The sequence below is a fragment of the Mesoplodon mirus genome (assembly GCF_964341445.2).
Source record: "Mesoplodon mirus genome assembly, chromosome: 3".
NCBI lineage: Eukaryota > Metazoa > Chordata > Mammalia > Artiodactyla > Ziphiidae > Mesoplodon > Mesoplodon mirus.
Window position 1 is genome coordinate 111,846,038 of NC_138978.1, and position 25,874 is coordinate 111,871,911.

The window sequence follows — 25,874 nt, forward strand, 5'->3', positions numbered from 1 at the left end:
GTCCAAATATAGACAAAATATTTATATGAATAGAATGTACTCAGGTGCAGGAACACTGTGAAATAATGCAAAGGAAGTGAAAGGGACTTCAGGTACCCATGTTTGGTCTTCACAGTGAGCTGTAGGTTTTTAGTTTTAGCTTGGGTTATACTGACCCTTCTTAGCCTCTAGAACCGATCTCAGTGAGGCAGTAAAATGGTCATTCATCAGTGTTCTAGTTTGCTCTACAAACTACGTTCTAGAGTCATATTTACTGCCACATCTCTCTGTCTTCATGAGAAAGTAATGATTAAAATGGCGGCTGGGGTAGTCTTGGAAAAAATCCAAACAATTTTTCAAAGAACTTAGACTTATATTCCCCCTTTTCTGTAACACAGTTAATCCCAAAGTTCCAGTTGCTCAAAAGCCATGTCTATATTGCTGCTTTTTCTAGCATCAGAGCTTAAGAAATCTTGATTATTAAAGTTTTCGGTAAGGACTCTCCATGGTCTCTGCAATTTTACTATCTGAAGAGTTTGAGAGAGCTTAATAATTTTAAAATAGCATCCATGGCAAACTAAAGCTCTTCTTCTACTTTAGATCAAATGTGACATCTAAAAGGAAAGTCCAAAGTTGGGAACACTTTACAGCTGCTGAGAAAGCCCAACAACCATATAGCAGTTAACATTTATTGGACTAAAGGGTTGTTGTATATCAAATTCCCCTGAAGGTAAAAAACATCTAAGGAATTTTATCAGGGTGTGCCATGAAAGATAGAAAAATTTTTTCTACTGTATATGAACTAAAGATTGTATAACTCACCTTCACCTGCCTGTTACATACTAAGCCCTTGATAGATATTTAGTAAATGAATGTTTTTCCTCATTGCTTTGTCAGAGCACAGTATCCATTAGAAAAGGTATTAAGTACTATAGTATACGTCCATTTTGCTCCAAGCAGGCCCAAAATAAAAGTAAGCAGATTTTCAAGCAAAAACTCTGTTTTAGAAAAGAATTCACTGCAGAATCCTACGAATTAGACAATTTACCAAAATATGAAATACAATCTAACTTACAAAAATGAGATTCACATACAACTTTCAGAGAACTGCATAAAGTGAGATCACTTGTAAATCCAACCAGTCACCCTCCTCAGAAAAAGAACATTGTTTAGAAATGCCCACAGTAATTCCAGACTTGGCCTCTCTCTTCCCCTCAGCCACTCACTGGCTAATTAGCCCACTGGCTAATGCTTATGTATCTCAATGTCAGAAAAAGCATCAGTTCTTCCACAAAAACTTCCCTCATTCCCCAAACCAAAACAAACAAACAAACAAAAAACCATGTCCACAACTCTGTCGTTAAGTTATTCCACTGTATTATCATTATGTATTTATGTGTCTTTCACTCAACTAAAACTCTTCTTTTCTTAGGGAGAAATGTCTTAATCTGCTAAGCTTAGAATACTGTAAATTCTCAATAAATATTAATGGAATGAATGAATATATTACTAACATAAAAACGTACACATCTTAGGGTGTGCTTGGTGAGCACATGGAGGCCAGTTTAGTCTGAAAGTGTAAATGGAAGCAGTGGGTCTGACATAGAGTTTGAGAGGCTTGATGACTTTGATGTAGCCTGATGGACGGCTCCACGGAGAGGATAAGAGGGAAGGAATGAATCAAACCTCAGGAATTTCAAGTGATGAGGAACATTTGCCAGGATGTAGTAGAGATCATGAAACATGGGTACAAGTACAGAGAGACATGAAAATGACTTAGGAGGTTTGGTCCTCCTGGTCAAAGATCTTGCCTCTGATCTAAATCTAGACTCTGACAGCTGCTACTAGGCATTACCCCCTTGTCATCACCAGTGCCGCGTGTGCGCCGCCAGCCTGGTGTCTCTCATTCCAGCATTTCAGTGCCATGCAGAAGGACTAAGCACTTCTTACAAAAGGATGAGTAAACTCCTTTAAAAGCAGCTGCAGCAGGAGACTCTCCAAGGCAGCCTCTTACCTGCTGGTTCTGATAGGCCGTGACTGTGGTAAACACGGTCTCAGGAAAGTTAAATGTTTTCACTCCATCCCCAACAGGGACGGCTTTGGTGGGTGAAAGGTCGCTGCTGAAATCCTTGCGAATCACATGAACCCGAGGCTGGTATTTGTGCATAGAGTGAAGAATGATCTGAAATGAGAAGGGGAAACATTACTCCAGCGTTGTCTCTAAGGTCCCTACATCTTTTCCAGCTCTCATACAAACAAAATTACAGGATAAAAGCGTTACAGGAAGAGCACAGTTTAGAGGTGGGATGTATGGGAAACTGGAAATCAGTGTACTTTCCCATGGCTGGAAGGACTAAGTGATCGGATAGCATCACATCACATGGAACCATGTAGCAAATATCCCAATCATAGGTGGTGAGTGCAATATGTTTGCTTTAATTGGATAAATACTGAATGAATCGGTTCCAGTACCAGCAGACATCACTCCACTAAAAGGTCTCAGAACCTCTGCTATGTGACAGTTGTTCCCTCCTGCTTCAGATTTTCAGCACGAGTTCATCTGTCTTTAAATTCTACAAGCTATTATTTGCACTTTGTTATTGATTTTACGGACATTCTCTTATGTCATGTCAGAGTTAAGGGTATATGCGTCTTCTCTCTTCCTTAGAAAATTATCATTTCCCTAAAGATAGGAGCCATGGTTTTAGCTTCTTTCATCTCCCCATACCATCCAGTATGGATCCCGGCATTCAGTGAAAATTCAGTATGTGTTTCACTGCCAAAAATAAATTAATAACATCAGTTGCACCAATTATACCTGGCAAGCCTTACAACCTATCCTTCTCTTATAAATTCATAAATTTCTTGACCAATCAGCCAGAACTGTCCCCACAACAGTTTCCCTGAGTTTACTGCCCTGTGAGTTATTCTATTAAATACTGTGATTTATTCACCATTTTAAAATGTGTCCTCTGTTTCTGTCGCTGAATTCTCCTGACTTGACCGTGAGTTCCTGGAGCACAAGAACTCTGTCTGATAAACACAACCTGACTTACAGCAGACGTTTGCTGAATGTTAGATTTGTAATAAATGTAATTTCACAAAAGGAAAAAAAACTTTATTCTTACTTACTTAAAATAACTCAAAGATTCATTTGAGATTCTCAAAATCTCAAATGAGTTTGAGAATCTCAAAAAGATTCTTATTTTACCTGTTTGAAAAAAGCCTGGGGCTAGTCATTTCTAGAGCAAAAAAGCAGGAAGAGGGAGGAAGAGGAAGATGGGATTATTTGACTCACATGTCCTTGATCATCCAATTCATTGTTGGTCAGCTTGAGTTTGTCGAAACTGACCACCTGTCTCATCCAAGTATCTCCAGAAGCTAGAGAATCAGGGTGTATATAAACTCTTGGAGGCACAGGGGAATCAGCGTTACCAGCCACCATCCACTTGGAGCTGTGATACACATATCTGAGACAGAGAGGGAGAGAGCAGAACTCAGAGACAGATGCAGAGAGGGAATAGAGGCCCAGGATATAATTAGGGACAGGAGGGAGGAGACACAAAGAGATGAGAAGAATGGAGTAGGATGGATTAAACAGAGAATACAGAGGAGAAAGAGAGAAGGGTGGATAACCAGGGAAAATGAAATAGAGATGGAAATGGAAAACAAGATGGGTGGGGGAGGGCAGGGAAGTGTTGTAGTTAATGATCAAAGCTGCAGCTCTCACAAGGAAAACATTCTCACAGTCCGTTTTCTTTCTTCTTCCTCTCCTTGCTTTGCACCCCTGTGTGCACACAGGCATCCTGAACCCACGTGTTTAGCTATGGAAAAGGTATTTTACTGCAACCTTTCACCTTTCAAATGCAAACCATATAATCCATTGGCCACTTGTTCAGGATTTGGTTCCTTATTAAAAACATCTTCCATATTGTCCTATAAAACACAGCCATGTGCAGAGACCCTCCAAGCCTCTCACTTGTTAACCATTTCCTAGCTAAGAGTCTGAATTTAGAAGCATTTCAGTGAAAACCTAGTTTTGAACATCATCATCTTCCACATTATTTTCCCACGAAGTCACTGGAAATGAGACTAGGTTAATCAAAGTCTTCCCACTAACTGGGAAGACTTAGCGGTGTTTCTGGGAATGGCTGCACTAAGGCAGAGACCTCCATTTTCATTGAAATGGAGGATGTTTTTAAAGAAAAGAGTCCTAAGTCCTACATCAAGACCACTTCTTTCTTAGACAGCTCTGCCTCTAAAATACAAGTAATGGTCTTCTCTATTCACCTCTCACCTCCAAATTCATGGGCTCAGGGCCAAGTTCTGAAATATCTTAAAAATGAGCCATGACTCACTGATTTGACTGAGAGCTCAGGAGATCAATTAAGCCACAACTTGTTTCAGACAAGAACTATGTGTAAGACACATGGAGACTATGTTGGCTTTTAATGGCTTTGAAGGAAAGTTATTTAGCAAACTTGTTCACAACCTATTTTAATGAACAATAATTCCCCTTAACTAGGTGTTCTTCTTGAGGTCTTACCCAATTCTCCCATTCTTCCCCTCCATAATCCACAGGATAATCCATCATATGTATGATTGAAGGTACTGTAATAATCCACTTCTCCTCCCATTTTCCAAAATAAGTCATCTCAACTCACTTAGTATTTCATAAACCAAATAATTCAATATGTTAATCACTTTCAATGTTAAGTGAATTAGTTTTAGACTTAAGATCCATTTGATTTTTGCTGCTCTGGCAGACATTATACAATCCCACTCTTTAGAGAGATGTAAAGAGGATTCCAGACCAAACCATTACTGGTTCTGACTTCCTACCTCTAGTGACTACTTCCTGTCTGGTGTTCTTCCACAGGCCATTGGCATGTCCTCCATCCTTGTTCCTTTTCCAGTACATTGTACAGTACACTGTTAAAATGCTTCATCTAATGAGTTTATAGACCCATCCTGGGATACTGGTGATGCCCACAGTTCCACATCTCAGAGTCATCCTTACCTGTATCTTTTATTGTCCACAGGTACAATGTCCATTGCTATGTAGTACTGCTGGTGTGGATCCAGGCCAGTGATTTTCACTCTCATGGCAGGAAACATCCTCCTGTGGATGGGAATAATGTAGGAAGCTCAGCAGTCAGAGGGGGAGAAGTAGCAAGAGTAAAAGCTTGATGAGTCTCTTAATAGGAATGCTAAGCACACAAGTCCCATATCCTCTAATTCTCAAAGTTGGCTGTTTTTTTTTCACTTTGGAAATTATCACTATCAAATATGCTGAGGATTTACATTGCTGAAATAGCACCTCTTCTTAACTTAAATTGAACTGTTTGATTATTCATACACTCAAAGACCTCATACCATAACTTGTTTTATAGTATTAGTTAATTTTAATGTGAGATAGATGGATAGACGAGAGAGAGGGAGAGAGAGAGAGAGAGAGAGAGAGAGAGAGATAGAATGTGTGTATATACATTTCCCATTAGACTATAACATTCTTAAATATACTTATACTCTTATACTTAATATACTTGAATAACTTATATTCTTCTTATTCCCCAAGTAGCTTGTCACAGTTGATTATAGTAATCTTGAAATATTTTCTGATTGAGTCTATTTGAAAATGACCACTCTAAAAATAATATCTCAAGAAAAGAAGAAAAAAAGGAATGTGCTACCAGTTCCCAAATGAAGGACCACCGAAGTCTTTTTATTTTTATGCATAAAACTGTAGAAAAATTTCTGCAAGTTCTCAGGCTGTCAACGTGTGTGTCAGAGGAAGGACACCACAGAATAGGGAGCAAATACCAAATGAATTCTAGTGGCCTCTGGGCAATACCTTGTTTCTACCACAATGGCTTGTTAAACTTGCCAAAGCAAGCGAGGTCAGGATATGACACTTTACAACTACTCTCATAATTGAAGAGGAGGAGAGGGAGCAGCCCAAAAGAGGTATCGAGTTTCAAGGAGACTAAAACAAAATTCACCATTCTTCTTTAACCGTAAGAAAGAAGAAAAACATCAAGCTCTTTTGCACGTCATGAATTCAGGAACCAGACATAAGAAGTGCTTGGTTCAAAAATTTGGATTGCCCTGAATGTGCTCTAGAGTACTTGTACACAAAATGCTGCATTAAGCTTAACCATCTGGGGCCAGTTAGTTGAGCTGGGCAGAGCACGGTGCTAATGAGGTCAAGGTCACAGGCTTGATTCACATATGGCCTAATTGGCTTTGCTCCATTTCACGGCCATAGACCATACCCTGACCCCAGACAGCCATCTTGCAAGTGTGCACTGGTTGTTTACATGACAGGCTTTCTGTGCTAATCACACACTCTACTACTCAACAGAAACAACTCAAAAAGAAATATCCTTTGGTAATAGGTTGGTGACATTATAATCATATTTGGGGGGAAAGCACAGAGGGACCACAGACCTTCAACAGGGATGATGGCTAATTCTTAAATATTTGCAAAGAATAATATATTACCAATTCTTTCCCACTTTATAACTTTTCAGAAGCTTCTATTGGTATGTCATTTTAGATTTTCTTTCTCTACCCTCACAAGCTTAATTAGAAAGCCTTATATTTTATTTTATTTTAAATGTATTTATTTATTTATTTATTTTTGGCTGCGTTGGGTCTTTGTTGCTGGGCGCAGGCTTTCTCTAGTTGGCGTGAGCGGGGGTTACGCCTCATTTGCGGTTCGCGAGCTTCTCATTGCGGTGTCTTCTCTTGCTGCAGTTGCAGAGCACAGGCTCTAGGGCACGCAGGCTTCAGTAGTTGCAGCACGTGGGCTCAGTAGCTCTGGCTCGCTGGCTCCAGAGCGCAGGCTCAGTAGTTGTGGCGCACGGGCTTAGTTGTTCTGTCGCATGTGGGATCTTCCCGGACACGGGATTGAACCTGTGTCCCCTGCATTGGCAGGCGGATTCTTAACCACTGTGCCAGCAGGGAAGTCCCAAAAGCCTTATATTTTAGTCTTATGGTTGGCTAATGAAATTTGATGGTGGGTTGCTCATAATGACTAAATCTAACTTTCACTATAGGTGAGGTACTTTGACTCACATTAACTCTCTCCAAAAATTTGGGAACCTTGGTCTATACATGTATATATAGATCATTAATTCCCGACTTAATAACAATGATTTATGATTGCCCTGTATATATAAATATTTGGAGACCATCTTGCCAGGGATGGAAAGTCCTCTCCCTTGCTATCTGAGATAAGAAAATGTGGTTCCTCTCAGCCATCTAAAGAGGCTGCATTACATTGAAAGAGATAAATTTATTTTCTTGATGACTTTTAAAAAAGGGGTTAAGATGTTTTTAAATTCAATACCTGTTTTGTCTGGAACACTTATATGACTTTGAGTGGAGAAGCTACCTGTCTCTTTTCAGAACTCAGGTTCTAAAATGAATGAGCTGTGTGGCTCCGGATAAGCCATTTAACCTCACCATCTATAAAACAGAGGAAAGGAACTAAATAATCCTTAAGGTGACCTTTTGCTTTAAAATTCTATGACAATTCTTAAAATCTGACCAAAGTTGCTTTTTCTTTTTGTCAGTATTTTAGCACAGAATATCAGGTAATGTCATAACACCCTAGAGAAAAATTAATCTTTCATATTCATAAAATGAGATGTGTTTGGTTTTAAGTTTATGCCTAAATTTAGGCCAATTCTTTTGACTTCCAAACCCGTTTATCCCTACAGACACCTCTGTCCATGGTGCTGATCATGCAGGTTTTGTTGGTGCATTCAAAGATTGAGGGCTCTGTAGACTACAGTAGTTCTGAATCAACGGAATTATAGTTTGGAATGTGAGAAGAAGTAGGTGGTGACTAAGATCTTCTGAGAGGGAAAAAGAACAGAGTCATACATAACTAACAGTAACTAAGAAAATGGAAATTGGAGTTAAAACTGAAAAAGACACTACAGAGGAAGAAAAAATGAAGTGAAAAGGAAAGAATCAACTTGGGGGATGGGGAGGGAATGAAAAAAATTCACAGAAGATAAGGACTTCTTTGCATGTTTCTGAGTGGTTCTGGAATTACTTGAGCAGAGTTACTGGTAGCAACAGCAACAGCTGAGGCACTCCAATATGGAAGCAATGAATGTAGTTTCTAAACCTAAATAAAGGGATATGATTAAAGAACAAACTATATGTCTGTGCTGGGAATCTCTGGATATAGTCAGGTATCAGCGTGAATTTGTGAAGGCAGAGATATGGAAAAGTAAACACTGCAGAAAATCATGAAATGAGGTCACAGGAGAATTGTCAAGGAGGTGCTCAGGTAAACTGAATTCACTGAAGTGCAGGGAGCAAAGGAATGATATCAGAAACAAAAGTGACTCAAATACACAGACATAATAGTAGTAAGTAAAGACCCAAAATAAAAACTGGAAAATCTTACAGACAAAAAAAGTAATATTTCCCCTCTCACCAAACCAATGCCCTTGCCAAAAACTAAGAAAAAGAGTAAAAACTTTTTTCCTTGAATTGCTGTTTCTTTCCAAGTCATATCTCAAAATGTAGACTCAAGATGTAGACTGAAATCCAAGCAACAAAAAAGAGATGGTTTTTGAAAGTGATTCTGGATAAACAACAAGGTCCTACTGTATAGCACAGGGAAATATACTCACTCTCCTGTGATAAACCATAATGAAAAAGAATATAAAAAATAATGTGTATATGTGTGTGTGTGTATAACTGAATTACTTTGCTGTACAGCAGAAATTAACACAACATTGTAAATCAACTATACTTCAATTTTAAAAACAAAAAATTCCAAAAAGTAATTTTGAAAGTAATTCTCCCTCAAAATTGCTCCTCCTAAGAAGCTTTTTAATGGTTTTATTCTCTACTAAAACTTAAAGAAGGAAGAGGGTTTACAGAGGAGGATGAAAATGAGTAAGACTTCAGGTTCATTTTAAGCTCACCTTTTTGTGATATATTATTGTATTGAGAGGTTTCTCTATATGCATTCAAGTGAACTAGACCCAATGAAACTATGCTTTTACTTTAAATGTCTACGTGCATGAAGACAGCTTATGATCAATGAGGTGAGTCTTTTTGATCTCTGTGATGTGAGACAGTGGATTGACTTTGTAAATATGAAAGCACTATAATTATTTTAATTTCAGTGAACTATTCCTATATACTAATAAATTCAGTCCAAATTTATTTTTATTTAAATCATTTTCATTTTAAATCCAAGGGGCAAAAGCTATAACCATTTCTTAACAGTGCAGACTTACAAATAGTTGAGACAATTGTTTTGGAGCCAAACAGATTTGTGTAGAACTCTGAAGCTGCCCTTTACTACCTGTGTGGCCTTAGTCAAGTTAATTAACCTCTTCCAGATTTTGCATCCTCATCCATATATGGAATTATCACATCCTACCTCATAGGATTCCTGTGAAGTTTAAATAATGAAATACATGTTGAATATCCAGCACAAAACAGATACCTAACCATGAAAAATTTAAAGATACCAATAAAGGAGTAGCTTAATTAACAGTGTTTATTTCAAGAGACGCTGTGTTTTTAAAACTTTTATCATCCTACATAAATCATTTTGCAAGAGTTTCCACCAGGTCCCATTAAAGTAATCACATTTCAATCCAACTATAAAACACAATGGATCAATCAGCAGGGCTTCAAAAATGCACCAAGCCCAAATTTTACCAAAAACAAAATTCTTACAAAAATACCTGGCTGATTTAAATGCCTTAGAAGATGCAAGCCTTGTCTTTTGAAAACATTGGTTGGTGAAGTAACACTTGCTTTGGAAATCTATTGTTTGACTGTTATGCACCATGGATCTCCAGTATTAGCTGGAATACATTTGAAGGCAGAAAGTGTTTGTGAGGGTAGAGGCGATTTAAGTTTGAGTGGTCCTTGGAGGAAAATAGCAAAATCACAGTAAACACAAGGAAAGCACTTTATCAAGACATCCAGATGCTGAAAAGTGAGTGTGAGTTGCTTTGGCTGCACCAATGCTACTACCACAAATAAGTGAAAAGAAAAATGTTAACAGCTCCTACATTTGTTTTCCTGTTCTTCGAATGTGGCTATTCAAAGGAACTTGTCCTTACCTGCCTGCTTTGGTGATGATCATCTCGGTTCCAATGTCATGGAACCTCTTCCAGAGGTCAGCACACTGCAGCTCCACCTGAATCTCCTCCATGGAAGACATGGCAGCAGGCACAGGGCCTGCAGCACCAGGGCCCAGGTCAGTGTGAGTGTCAAAGGAGCAGGAAGACCGCTCAGTGATCACCTCAGAGTCTGAACCAGTGCTCTGCTCGGAATCTGAAAAATAAACAGTCAAGACTTAGGTGAGAAACTGCTGAGCTCCCTCCACACCCCTGGCCCTAAAAGATGGAGGCAGGGTAGGGAGCACGATGGGGTGGGGAGAGGGGTGAACAAAAGGAGACTTAAAGCTGGGAAGCTCCAGAGCACAGCACTCAGCGTATTTTATTATTTTTTTTATGGTTTGTTTTTGTGATTTATGACCTTCTTTCAGGTTTCGTGTTTCCAACATGACATCTGGCATTTTAGTAAGTTTTAGCAACAGCTGAAGAAAATTGGTCCACAATAGGCAACATAAAGAGAACTAATGTCACCATGTTGAAGGGAATGAAGCCAAACTGGAGCAACAAAATAGACAAATGCCAAATCTTAAAAATAATAATAATCACAGACTATAGCTGCAAATCTAGATTAGACCATTTAACTTGGGGTAAAAGATTCAATGCTAACAACAATGTGTTCTTTAATTCCACACCACTCAGCATCACTGTCCTTCAGTCAGTTATTTTTAAACACAGTGAGTTTTCCTCCATTTATATATCCTGGTCATCAAAAGTAATGAAAAAGTTATTTGGGATCTTTAGAAACACTTTGTTGTATACTTGAGTAAATGGCTTTTCCTAAGTCTAATCAGGCCATTTTGGATGGAAAAAAAAAAAAAAGTCTGTTGTGAGGCAAGGATGTAAGCATATGGAAAAAGTTACCCAAGAAGGTGGTTGAAACAAAGGGAATAAATGAGTTTAGGAGACACCTTGATTGGTTTCTGAAGTATGGGCAGAGGGGAGGGCTGATCCAAACAGGAAGGTAGGATTGAGAGCAACCAAATAAAAAGCTGGCATGCTGGGCCAGATGGTCCTTTCCTCTTTCGTCTTCTGTTCTCATGAAGAGAAGGCTGGTGGGGCGGCGGGGAGGCAGGGGGGATGTAGACCGATGGAGAAGCCTAGAGTCAGATCTACTAGAGAATTTTCTGTAATTTTTCAGATTTTTTACTTTTAGAGGCCCTACGCCAAGAACTTTATCTCCTAATATTTTCCAAACTTGGATTAGCTAGTACAGTTTCCTTATGTCAAACGATACTGCAAGCCAAGCCTAAGAACCTATTTCTCTAACTCACCCTTAACATCTAGGATTCCAATTGCTTCCCCCATAATTAAATACATACATACATAAAGGTTGAAAACAATGATGTCTTACTCTGACAACTGGCTTTTCAATGCTGTCAAAGGTCAGGACCTCTTGGGTACCAGTCCTTGACACTAGCAGGATGGAAGGAGGCTGGGACAGAAAGCCACATCATCTTGCTGCCATCCTCACTAACTGGAGCAGGTTTCCAGGCCTGTGAACAACCCTTCTCATGACACCTTTAATTTTCTTTTCTTCTAGCCCTAATGTGTTCCTCTCTCAAACCCGGGCAGCATCACTGCTGAAGACATTCAGCACACTGCAGAGTTGAACCAAGCTCCTAAATAACAGGGAAGTCTCTACCCAAAATCTTTAGTTTATCCACAATCACTGGTCCAGTCACCATCTTCATCAAAAACATTAAAAAGTTATATGACTAGATACTATATGTCTAAGCATATCATTTTATATCTTGGACTAAACAGGAGCTAATATTTGTCCCCTTCAAGTACAGAAAAGTGGAGCTGCTTTTCTAAGGTGAGAGCTGTTGAGTGACAATCAGGCTCTATACCAGCCTGATGCTATCTGTTTTTCAGTAGCAGAGCCATGATATCCTCACACACTCCACAAACACAGTAATCTGATCCCTTGAGACATGGATTCCCAAATCCCATTTTGTTTCTGCGATATGCCAAGAGCTCCTCACTTATCACTAAAATTGTGAAATTTTCAAGAACTTCTTGAAGCAAGATTTTTAAAAAATAGTCTTGTCCTACCTTTGGAAGCAAAGTGTTATGAAATCTCCTTACCATAAAGTGCTATGGTTATGAAACAGTTGGAAATAGGCAGGGCCCAGCAAAAATTTTGGACATATAATTTCTCCAATGTGTGTTTAGGAAGGGGGAAAGGAAAGATATCACTGCACTAAGTGATAATATTTTTAAGGTAGCCAACTTGAGGTTAGGATTGGAATGGGAACTGTGGCTGGAGATTTTGGAAGTAAGAGACTGCTCTTAACTCTCTATGTCATCTGGAATAAAACAGGTACTCAAAATGTAACATTAAATGGATTGATGAATAACCTTGGACAAGTCACTTAGCCACAATGGACCTATTTCTTCATAGTACAATTAAAAGGATTGAACTGAAATCTCTTATAATCTCTTCCACCTCCAATGGCTTAAAGAATGTAAGACTCCTTCCTAATGCAATTTTCAGTGATAACCCAGGTGACCTCAATTAGAAGCATCAAAAATTTTTTTCTTCTACTTAAAAACTTGTATTTAGGAAAAAGTCCAAAATACATGTAAATAAGTCAAAAGAGATAATCCTTTTCAAAGATCATTACACAAATTGCTTAATTGGGACTTTAGTTCTAAGTAACTCAATGACCAATAATTTGTAATATAGATTGTTAGTTGTTCATGTTTTTTTTTTTTTTAGGTAAAACACCAAAACCATGATTTGTGAAAGAAGAAATTGATAAGTTGGAGTTTAAAAAACTGTAGAAGCATCAAATTTAAAACTGTCTGGGAAAGACAAGTTAAATGAGAAAAAAAGACTGGGAGCTCAAATTCACATAATCATAGGAGTTAAAGAATTGAGTTAGTATTCTGTTTATAGTTTCAATCAAACCCATCAATAAGCACCTATCAGCATGTGGCCCTATATGAGATACCATTCAGATAATTTGAAACAGAATCCAGACCTTGGGAAATTTCCCAGTTAGTGTTGATTAATTATGCATCTACTGAGTGCTTACTATGTGCCCAGCACTGTGCTAGATTCTGGGAAATATCAAAGTACACAATGGGGCTCCTCTTAAAGGTATTTACAGTACAAGTGGAAACTGGGAGCATTCACAAATAATCAGAGACCAAGACAAACACTACCATGCAGTTTTCCACACCATTACATATTTTCCTGTATGTCTCATAGGAATTCAGAAAACAGAGGGATCTGAGAGGGCTGGAACATTCCTAGGGAACCCATGGTTACTAATAAAGAAATGGACAAGATGTGGATGCATAGGCAGTATTTTCCCATGAAGAGGATTTTCAGAGAGTTATTTGTTTCCCTGGAAATACTCTGTGCTTCTGAACTCTCACTCCCTCACAAAATAGAGTCCAAGTGACTTTTATATACAGAATGTAGGCACCAGCCCACATTTTCAGTCACATGAATGTACCATGTAATTTTCCATTCTTGATTGTTTCTTAACTTCCATAGGTTGGAAACAAAATTAGTATTATATTTTAGATAGTTTGTTTTGAACCCCTAGAGTAAGGAAGGTTACCTGTGACATAAACTACTCTACAATACCCTTCAAATAGTAATCTCAGGGTCCACATCAACAGCCTAGGTAAAAATAAAGTTTAATCCTTTGTAAAATATATTTCTAAATCATAGTTATATAAAATATTTAGGCTAACCAGATCAATTATTTCAGCTATTAATCAGAATGTATAATCAAGTTACCTAAGTCATAAAAGTAAGAAATACATACAGAGCGGGTGGGTTATTTCAATCAAATCAGGTCATCCATTCAGAAATATAATCAGTCTTTTGAAGATCAGAAAACACCTCTGTGTTTTCAAGGTTTTTTCATTCTTGGCAATTTGTGACTTCCTGCCTTCAAAAAATAACCACTAGGAACTCATTTGAATGACCTGGAAAGATTTCTTGGCCATCAGACGTCTCTTGTGAGTAGTATTTTAACAAGGAAAGTTTTAGTAAGTCAGAACATAAATGATAAAGTTATACATAACTAAGGAAGTTAAAGAAGAAAACTTTGGGAACCTGCGCTAAGCCAGTTACAAGTCACTGGAGAATATCATGTGACTGACTCATAGGGTCAAACTAACATATCTATTACCATCCAAAAACAAAAAATCTCTAAAAAAGAGAATCTAACCATCCATTCATTGTGTCACTCATTTTCTATCTCTGACCTATTTCATATTGAGAAAATGGATACTGTTAACGCTAAGTTCCCAGAGAAAGTTGAGTTTAGCTTAGAGAGAATTTCAGTTCTCAACTCATACAAAATAGTAGCAATAATAAAATAGTTTCTTAATTTATATTTTACATATTATCTAATATATCCTTCCATTTGATGAGCTAGATATGGCCTATATATATATATATATATATATATATATATATATATTTGTGTGTGTGTGTGTGTGTGTGTGGTACGCGGGCCTCTCACTGTTGTGGCCTCTCCTGTTGCGGAGCACAGGATCCGGACGCGCAGGCCCAGTGGCCATAGCTCACGGGCCTAGCTGCTCCACAGCATGTGGGATCTTCCCGGACCGCGGCACGAACCCGTGTCCCCTGCATTGGCAGGCGGACTCTCAACCACTGTGCCACCAGGGAAGCCCATAGCCTATATTTTTATGTCTATTTTGTGGATGAGGAAATTGAGACTAAGAAAAATTTAAAACAACATGGCCTACAAAGTAGGTCTTCTGCCTCCTGAATCAACGATCAGGTCTCCCCAAGATCATACTACATTCATCCCTGGCCAAAGCAGTCAGCAATTCTGTAAGACCCTTCAACTGTTTTGGCCATCCTTACAACTGAAATAGCTTAACATGTTTGATCTTGGCCAAGTCACATAACTATTCTGGTCCCTATTTTCCTTGATCTTTCTAGCACATCACATGCACATTTAATTAGGGCCGCTATAAAGTCCCTTTTAAGTTTAATGTTTAACGGATGGATTCGTAGTACAGCTTAAAGACCACCAAGTCTAACAGCAGCAACCCAACCACGATAAGCTGATTTGGTTGACATGTATAGAAAAAGCCTGAGTTATGTGTTCTCTGACTTCATTTCAAAATTAGGGGACTTCCCTGGTGGTCCAGTGGGTAGCACTCTACGCTCCCAATGCAAGGGGCCTGGGTTCGATCCCTATTCGGGGAACTAGATCCCCCATGCATGCCTCAACTAAGAGTCCACACGCCACAACTAAAAGATCCAACATGCCGCCACTAAAGGATCCCACCTGCTGCAACTAAGACCCGGCGCAGCCAAAATAAATAATTTTTTTTTAAATTAGACGTTAGGGCTTCCCTGTTGGTGCAGTGGTTGAGAGTCTGCCTGCCAATGCAGGAGACACGGGTTCGAACCCTGGTCTGGGAAGATCCCACATGCCGCGGAGCAACTAGCCCCATGAGCCACAATTACTGAGCCTGAGCGTCTGGAGCCTGTGCTCCGCAACAAGACAGGCCGCAATAGTGAGAGGCCCGCGCACCGCGATGAGGAGTGGCCCCCACTTGCCACAACTAGAGAAAGCCCTCGTACAGAAACAAAGACCCAACACAGCCATAAATAAACAAATAAATAAATAAATAAATAATTTTTTAAAAACGGCAAAATTCCTTTAAAAAAATTAGACGTTATTAGAACATATTTCACAGTCTGCCAGGTGATTTTCATCTCCACTTAACTAATAATTTTAAGGAATCATTTCTTACTACAGGTAACAAGGCACATTTACTTTTAGGGCTCTGCTACTCATCAAGAGTGGGGTCTTGGAAAGTCACCTCATTTCACCAAGCCTCAGTTTCCTTATCTTTAGTATTTCCTTATTTTACTATTAGGGGTCAAGGAAAAGATACCTTCCTTCTCAAAAATTACATTTATATCTGTATGATAAAGACAGAATCTAATGGTTCTGCTGATAACAATGTTAGTGACTTTGCACAGTGAGACAAATATAAGCTCACAACAACTATCCCAACCAAAGAGTTAATAATCAACACCTATTGAGCACTTACTGGCACTCTGCTAAGACGTTACATACATACCATCATTTAATAGAACTCTAAGAGTTATTATTATTATCTCCATTTCAAATATTATTGACAGCCAAATCCAAATTGCATCGATTCTACCTCCTAAGGATTGCAGGCATATGAAATTATATTTAATTCCATTTTTTTAAAGAAGATGCTGGGGGTAGGAGTTTATTAATTAATTTATTTATTTTTGCTTAGTTGGGTCTTCGTTTCTGTGCGAGGGCTTTCTCCAGTTGTGGCAAGCGGGGGCCACTCTTCATCGCGGCGCGCGGGCCTCTCACTATCATGGCCTCCCTTGTTGCAGAGCACAGGCTCCAGACGCGCAGGCTCAGCAGCTGTGGCTCACAGGCCCAGCTGCTTCATGGCATGTGGGATCCTCCCAGACCAGGGCTTGAACCCATGTCCCCTGCATTAGCAGGCAGATTCTCAACCACTGCGCCACAAGGGAAGCCCCTTAATTCCATTTTTATTCCACCAAACATTTCTGCTTTGTATAGACCAGGTTGTGTATTCATGTACGAAGACAGACAAAACAGGCTCTTGCTCTGAAGGAGCTCACAATCTGGTAGGAAGGATACAGAAACTGTTAAAGAAGATGGACTATGATAGGTGCTCTGGCAGATGTATAGGAGCAAAGTGCTACCAGGAGCTTTGAAGAGCAAACAAGCCAATGGACAAGAGGATCAAGAAGACGTCACGAGGTGACATTTGAGAGTGGGCTTGAAATCTATATGCACTTTATATGAGTTCAATGTGAACAAGCAAAGAAACTATGGGGACAGAATCTCAGGTACTGGGAATAGCATAAGTAAGAACTTGTCAGTTTTAGAAAATTACAAGCACACAGATGTGGCCAGAGCTTAAAATACATAAGGGAAGAGGGGAGGTGAGATAAGAGATAAGTTGGAAAATCAGGTTCAATGCAATTATACAACAACTTATTTAACATTTAGTATGTGTCAATCACTTTTCTAGATTCTTGAGACATCATCAGGGGAAAAACAAAAATCCACGTGGAGTTTATATTTTAGGAGAAATGTGTGTGTCATAATATGGAGTTTAGACATTATTTTCTTTATACCAAAGTTTTTTTTTTAAATGTAGGTGATGATGGCTTAGTCTTCCCTTCTAGACTATGAATTCCATAAACTGAGTTTCATGCTTTGCCACATCTCCTGAATGAACGATACATGATAGCCTGGTTTCAATGTGGAAGATGGGTGGTAGAAGACTGCTGCAGAGTCAGATAAGGGACGTTGAATTTTCTGAGATTAGATGCACAAGCCACTTCCATGAGACTGGACCTCAGCTGTGTACCCAAGGGAGAAAATAGCTTGAAGCAATTAAAAGAGAAAGACCCAAACCAGATGATAATCAAACAATCTTTCTTGTTTTTGTTTCTGCCAATAACTGGGACATGACTACACTGAGTGGTACCCCCTATCTGATACTGGCAGGGCAACCACTCCTTGGCCTACTTCTTAAGTCCCAAAGTCTCTAAAACCAAGACCCACCCACAGTCATCTCAGGGCTCCCATTCACACCATAGGAGACATCAGAAGCTATAACCCAGGTAGCACTCTCTGTACCAGGCTCAAGTAAATTCCTATTCCCAGAGGACCTCTGCAGTGGAAATTGGTTCTGGGACATCAGATTTTATCAGATAGCTTAGCAAAATCTGGTGATGAAACTTTTCATAGAGTAATTCTAAATATGGCAGAAGCAGAGCATTTGGCACTGACCTGAGTACGGACTGAGCCCACATTTGATACCCAGTTCAGAGCTTCAAGGGAATGAACTATAACCCAGGTTGGATTAAACTAAAATTATGATGATAGCAAACACTCAAATGAGCCTGTTAGATGACTTTAGTAATGGAATGAAGTCTCTGAGCCCTCCACGCCCTCCAAGTTCTATTTGGGAAAAAGGGGGGTGGTAACATGAAGCCTGCAATTCCCATGCCAATAATCCAATTAGGGAGACTGAGAGCACATATCCTTCAGCTGCCTAAAGCACTCTCCACCTGACAACCAGCACCTCTCTCACTGACATACAGACCACAGGCAAGGACCCAACGTCATCCCTGAGATCTAAGCCTTTTAAAGAGGCTTTGCAAAGAAGTGGCGGCAGTCATTTTTACATCTATTTCTTGTTGATCAAACGAAGGCTCAATGTCATTAAAGGTTCAGCCTCTAGTGCTCCAGCATGCTTTGAAGGTGGAAGCAAACAAAAGAAGAGAAATAACAGGCACTACACTAAATAGTTTATATACATTTATATTTAAGCCTCATGAAATGTTCACAGAAAACCCTATGAAGTAGGCATTATTGCTGCCATTTTATAAGTGAGAAAGCTGAGGTTTGGCAGATGAAAAAGCTTTTCTCACATTATATAACTAGGAGGTGTCAGAGTGGGATTTGACTTAGTCTGACACTAGAGGTGATGCTCTTTCCACCATCAACTGTTGCCCAGTTTTTAGAACTAGACCTGCACAGTTCTGTGCTTCCCACTCTGAACTTGGAAATGCAGAGCTCACGTTCAGGCTGCTCGGTCAGAAGATAGCTCTATGGAAACTAAAACATTATCAGCTATTTGGGGAAAACAGAAAATTCAAAGCCAGGTCAGATGGGAATTTACCTTTCGCAGTAGCAGGGCAGTTATGTTCAGGAATATTTTAGGTCTCTTCACTAACTTAGCATTATTTAACAAGTAAGAACAAACGTAAAAGGCCCTCTTTTGTTGTATTTCACTTCCTGTTCCCAGGACCCCCCATGTAAAAGATACAAATGTGACAGAGAGATCACTGAAGATCACTGTCAGTGTCAAATCACTCTTTTGCTTTAGCCTAGAACATAAGAAAAATAATGTTAGAAAGTACTTGGAAGATGTCTGGACTTTGAGAAGTGTGTAATGACAGCATTGAGAGACAAGAAAAGGCAGCTGAAGTAGTTCCTACTTGTACATAATTTGGTTTACATAGACTTAAGTCAGAGTTCAGGGCACAGAAGTGTTTGATAGTATTAAATATATATCTGTACTTGAGGAGAAATCAACTGATAATTATATATATGAAAGCACTATATAAACAGTAAAGTGTCAAATTAACAGATAAGATTATATGCCAATGATCAAGGTAGTCGGGAAGGCCAAGAAAAAATAAGGACAAATACGGGTCCTGGATTTTCTAGAACAATCCTAATTTCAAATATTTTATTTCATCCTCCCCATAAAATTAAAAGTTTTGAGACCAACTTTTGGTTCAGAAAACATTCTTGATGAAAGCACAGAAAATGCATAAATGGAATAATCAACAACTGGTCAGAAGCCACGTGGCAATATTCAAGTCTAAATACCTCTTGCCCCAGAGGTCCTCCAAAAGTTGATCATGATGGACTGGGTGGTCTTCAAGATTTACCAGTCAATTTTAGGCCAGTAGCTGTCAACACAAGCCCCTTCACAAGGCTCTTGGCATTTTTTTCTGAGTGAATTGACATATTAGCTCATTCCTAAGCCAGTGCTTATTTGCTCTTTGCAACCACAGCTACTCCCAACCTCCCACCCCCACCCCCATCACCACAGCAGCTACTACCATTAACACCATCAGATGTCTGCCACAGTGGTCTTTTAATTTCCATGATGTGAAAAGGAGGCCTTCCCCCAAAGGCCCTGGAAGAACTTGCCTTATACCTCGTTAGGATATTCTCACTGAGCACCAATAAATAAATAAACCCATGCTAATATGCTAAAGGGGAAGAACTATGCAGCCAGTTTCCAAGCAACAAGTGTAATTTAACTATGACTTCAGGAGACAGTGCCCTTGGAGGTGGCAATGTCAAACGTGTAAGTAGGATAGACATTCGAGTATAGCCAGGAACATGCAATACCCTTCAAATTATGCTCAGGACACCACCAGCTACACTGAGTTTAAAATCTCCCCAACCACTTTGTTATAAAGCAGAAACTAACACACCATTGTAAAGCAATTACACTCCAATAAAAACGTTAAAAATAAATAAATAAAATAAAATAAAATAAAATCTCCCCAACCTATCAAGCCAAATATAAAGAACCATCCTGTTTGATGAACAAAAGAGCTAAATGGCTGGCAAATATAACAACCTCTCCAGTAATTTTCTGAATTCATCCATTCAATCAATTATTTATTTTTTCAACAAATACTAGTTGATTATCTAGCCTGAGCCTGGCAATGTGTTAGGTAATGTGAGGGGCACAAAATTAAATAAGATACGTTCCTACATCCTCAGGAACTTACAAAATCACTTAGGAGACAGGACAGGTTAATAAATAATCTAATAAAAGTAGAAGAGTCAAAATCCAGCATGGCATAGGGCATGCTGAGGGACTGTAATTCAAAAGACCAAGTTCTAAAGTTCATCTCTTCTTTTTCCAACTGTCTAATCTTGAACAAGTCACTTAAACTCATTGAGCCTTAGTTTTATCATTTGCAAAATGAGGATATCATTAGTACCTACTCTGTGAAATGTTTATGAATCACTAACAAAGTGCGTGTCTGTGTGTTTATGTAAATACTTTATCAGTAGTAAAAGGGATATATGAATGCTAATTTTCACGTATTATCTAAAAGGAGTATCAACAAAATGCTATGGGAGTTTAGAGGTGAGAAGAACTTCTTCCCACCCGGTGGTCTTTTCTGGACCTGATGGAGAGATGTGTGCAAGATGAAAAGGAAGAGATGGGAAAGGAGGAGAAGGATCTTCCAGGAAAAGGGAATTTTATGGCAGAGGCACAGGAGTAAAGTCTACCAAGCAGGTCTAGAGAACAGCAAGTAATTGAGACCATATCTGTGTGATTCCTCTTGTATCCTCAGCACCTGGGACAGTGTCTGGCACCTATTATGCACTCAATAAAATGTTGGTTTTGTAGAATAAATGAATGAATGAATGAATAAAAGGCTGTATGTTTAGCAAAGCAAGAGAAGAAATGTGGCCAGAGAAGAAGGCTGGAGCCACATCAAGAATCTTGAATGTTATTCTTCTGATCCTCTTCAGGAGACCACTATATCCCTAGTAATGAGGTGTTTTAATTGAACACCATGTTCCCAACAAAATCCCAACAGGGTCACCTCTACACATAGTCTAAGCTATTGGAATTCCACTAGCTTTTCCTTCCATGACCATGAGTTGGCAAGGTCTAACCTGAAATCTTTCAGGGGCATCAAATGAATTCAGTGACTTCGGTCACTTCTGTGAGTAACAGTCACAGTCTATCATCTAGAAAATTCTCAATACTAACTCCCTTCCACATGAACCTAAGAAGAAAAGGTGCCTGTGATCACAAGGGTAAAATGAGGAAAGGAGCAAGCCCTTCTACAAGTGCTGGAGCTGGTGATGCTTGTGTATGTGTGTGTGTGTGTGTGTGTGTGTTATGTGGCAGGGGATGGGGTGCAGAGATGCCTTCTCCTTCAGGAACAGGATGACTCCTGCACACAGAGCTGCTGCACCCTCTAGACCCCCACACAGCAAGCATCCCTGCTGTCTGCAGTGAAGTGGGGTTTCCAGAGAAGCTGCCAAGAGGGGGAAAGAGCACGGTCCTTCTTTAGAATCATACAGACCCAGCTTTATGACTTTGGGCAAGTGATTTAACCTGCTTGAGCCAATTTCCTCAATAAAACAGATATGCCCATGGCTCTCAGTAAAGCCCCTGGCACACAGTAGGAGTATATTAAATGTTAGTTCTGTCCATAATTTGGAAAGGGAGGTGGCCACAGGGTTAGATCTTTTCCCAATCACTTGCCAATCCACATTTGAGAGGGAGAAAGAAGGTCTGTGTTCTTTCAAAAGGAGAAAAGCAAATCCTAACAAAGAAAATTTTAAATGTAGAATGGGAAAATATCACATAATGAAGAAAATAATTCAGGGCCTGAAGCAAAATTATCAGAATTGAATATGTTAGAAGGAGGAATTGTGGAAAGGCAGAAGGAGGGAAAGCAAAGGAATAGTAAAAATGCCAGCTAAGAAAGCCTGTTTTTGTGTAGGTCTACTTCAGGTTCATGATGGCTGCCATACTAGTTGAGAAGGAAAATGACTAGAATCTGAAAGAAGAGAAAACAGGGTAGACCACTGAGAAAAGATGTAGGCTGGATCTTCAGTTAGGAAATGGGGCCCCGAGAGCAAATTCTAGCCTTCAACAGAGAAGCAGAGAGATCAACCTTGGCTGAAGAAGCAGCCCAAGGGCACTGCTCCACAAGAGGTGGGAAAGACAGAAAAGAGCTGGGGGGCTGCAGGGTATCCTGACTCCAAATTGACAACCTTGTCAAGAGCTCTCACCCTCTGGCTCAGGCTAAGGAAAATATATATTGAGGAGACAGAAAAGATCTAGTGCCTAAGGGAGTCTCCCAAGAGCCTCAAGGTGAGACCTGAGAGTTGTGCATTATAACCTATTTGACAGGTGAGATTACTGAGACTTAGTCAAGGTAACATGCCCAGTGCCACTCACCCAGAAGCATCAGAGAGAAGAAAAGGATCCAGGTCTTTCTTACCCCAAAGCTTGAATCATCCACCATCCACTCCACCTTCAGAAACCCTAAAATAAAATGCTTTAACAACAGAAATGAATCTACTTTTGGGGCAGGGGGCAAGCATTAAGAGTGAAACAAACACTCTGGATTAATTGTATTCATAGCAGTGTCTGTGTACTTAAAATTCACCATCCCCTGCTTAAGATGCTTGTCAACCTCAGAATCTTACCCTCACATCCCAAGTCCCCAGACTCCTCCAGGAAAAGTCCACCTGCCAGGTGTCTCTCCTGCCTTCTTTTTTTCCTCCAAAGCCCTCCCCAGAGGAGGGTGAGTTGTCAAAGGAGTCTAACCTGGTGGGAATTTTGGTGATAGCCAAGAGGGTGGAGCAGGGTAAAACATAGCCTAACACTGTCTTCTATGTAAAAGCTGATTTGGGAATCCCGGAGTCAATATTCCTACCTCCATTCCTGACCCCTAGAACCATCTTGACCAGGTTACTTAATTCTATTCATTCCTCAGCCAACACCTTGGCCATAGCATGCCTCTGTTTCTCCCCAGGCCTACCTACCTTGAACAGTCCCAATGACCTTTGAAGAAAGAGTGTCCTCCAAGTGTGCCAGCAATTCAGAAACTGACAGCTTCTAAAATAGCTGGTATGTTGTTGGGTGTTGGTTGCCTTCTGAAGGAGTGGTGGTGTCGCAGAGGCAGTAGGATTTCCTTGCCAAAGTTGCTCCCACCCTGCTCCCCATAAGGCTCTGTACTGCCTCTCCCAATCCCAGCCCATGAAGAGTTCAAGCCCAGGGGCCGCAGCATTTAAGCACTGTCAGAGTTCCCACTTCAGTCCTCATAGTGGTGCCAGTTCAGCATCTGTCATGATGACCCAGCCTGAACTGTATTTAGAAGTTTTGGACATGGCACCATGTCCTGGCCCATCTCAGAGTGACAGGAGATTTCCTGAGCACCTGGGCCTGTGATTCAAGGGCTCCTCCTCCCAGGGAATGGGGGTCAGAAGGACTTTCCTAACAGTCTGTTTCCTCCTCGGGAGGGGACCCATCTGTTGGAGGAATCTCTTAGAGAGTTGATCTCCATCAATATTATTATACAATGTTATTTTTTAAAAAATACGTACTTTTTATAAAGCTTGTAAGACATGGCAGAGGAAAAAGAGAAAAACAGTCAGAAAAGGGTTTAGTGCTCTGTTCACGGACTACTCTTACAAAGATAAATTTCCCTGGAATTACATCCTGGGAGTGCTCAGAATCTAGCAGATACTGCCAGTGAATAGAAAGAGCTAGCCTATGACTCGGCCTCTAGGGACAGTGCATAATAATTCACATCATCTTCTTGACAGGCTCTATGCCAGTCCTGAAAGTAGCCTACTGGAGTCCAAAAAAATTTATAAGTGATCCCTGGTTAGCGGTTAACAAAATAAAATTTAATTTATTTACAGCTTAACATAATCTCTGCCAGGCAGGAAGACTGATAATTAAATAACACTAATCGGGTGGGCTTTGAGGGTTACTACACACAGAGTGGGTGTGGGTCCTCAATTCTGCTAGACCACAGGAGAGAGAAAGGCTTTTTCCCAATTGACCCTCAACTCTCTGCCCCAGTGTCCCTGACCAGAGTCCCATGGAGATACCCTGTCATTTAAAAGGCATCAGTGTTTGTGGCCTCTCCTCATTTCTGGGCAAGGACCCAACATTCAGAGAATGTGGTTTTAGGATCAGGGCATCTAATCCATTCAAGGATTATTTTTCCCCCCTACTGCTCAAATGGGTGTGTTAATCATCACCTCCCTTTGTTCTGTAATAAATCCAGCCCTGGCTAATTCCAAGCCTCTATGCATCACTAAAGTTTAAAGATGGCGTTTTGACAGGTCAGATATTTAGAATCAATAGACCACCAACCAATCAAAAATCTTAAGTAGTTTTAGGAACATGTGGAAGTAATTTTTTCCAAGAATTCACAAGTTTGGAGGATGAGATCTTATTGATGGTGTGTGGGCTGTTGTAGATATTAAAGTATTACTTTATATACCATATTCTACATGTAATCAAAATTGATTTACAGTGAAGGCAGATTTTCCTTATTATACCAAATATTACACATTATCAGATATAAATTACAATTATATAAATTATGCTATATAGCTTCTTTAAAAGAAACCAATAAAAGACTGAGATAAAATTATAAGTGAAGGTGTAATGCTTATACATGTAAAATACAAATGTCATAGGTTAGGGAATTTCATAGAAATCAGAATATTTTGTGTGACACTGGCTATAGACCTACATTTTAATTACAATCATCTCAATTGCATGCAGTGAATCTGTTTGTAAAGGAAAAATTATTTCATAAAATGTTAATTTCTAATTTTCAATTTTTTTTACTTTTTAAGAGAAATATTGATTTTAATTCAACATAAGGTAAGTTCTAGTCACGTGTCATCTTTCAGCCTAAAAATTAGCAAAATTGTTGAAACAAGGCACAATTTTTCCCCATACTTGCTACATGGCTCCAGTTATGGAATATATATATATATGAATGAAAATGTTAAAACAAAAATAGAAGTCTGAGATTTTTTTAAGTGTATAAAACTCCCACAAAACCTATCAGCATTGTTTCTTATTCTACAAACTAGCACCAGTAAGAAGAGTAAAAGGTGTTAAAAACCATTATGACAGCATTTCTGAAATTAGGGATACATTTCTAATTTTTTAAATGAAGAGGTTATTAACCTGAAGTCAATAGATCGGTTTTGGGGGTTTATAGGTGACCTAAAATTATAAGTTAAATTTGTAGGAGCTTTCATTTTTCTGGGAAGAGGATGCATGGTATTCATGGAATTCTCAAAGGAATCTATGACTTTAAAAGGACAAGGACCACTGGTTTAATAGGATTCCTTCAAGTGGGAAAATTGTCTGTTTTCCAAGCTCTCTTCTGCTGTAATGCAAAGCATTTCCCCTTAGCTGGATATTTCCAATGGGAGAAATATTCAAAAGAATACGACACAGAATACTAGTGGTGCATCCTAACAGAAATATATTCTTTGTCTCCCTTACAAAGACAAAGTGGTTGCATTTTCTGGTACTGTTAAATGGTCATAGGGGACCACCCCAGCTTTCTCTGTATGGGCCCTT

General features: G+C 39.4%; 1 protein-coding gene across 1 annotated transcript in view; it reads right to left on the reverse strand.

Annotated features, from left to right (window-relative positions):
* Positions 1–25,874, reverse strand: part of TBX15 (T-box transcription factor 15) — a 102,900-nt gene that overhangs the window by 32,494 nt on the left and 44,532 nt on the right. Inside the window, exons 2-5 of the mRNA XM_082615711.1 lie at positions 10,092–10,305; positions 5,000–5,101; positions 3,278–3,449; positions 1,994–2,161 (exon numbers count right to left, since the gene is read on the reverse strand). Coding sequence (XP_082471837.1) covers positions 1,994–2,161; positions 3,278–3,449; positions 5,000–5,101; positions 10,092–10,305 — 656 coding nt within the window. The remainder of the gene's footprint in view (positions 1–1,993; positions 2,162–3,277; positions 3,450–4,999; positions 5,102–10,091; positions 10,306–25,874) is intronic.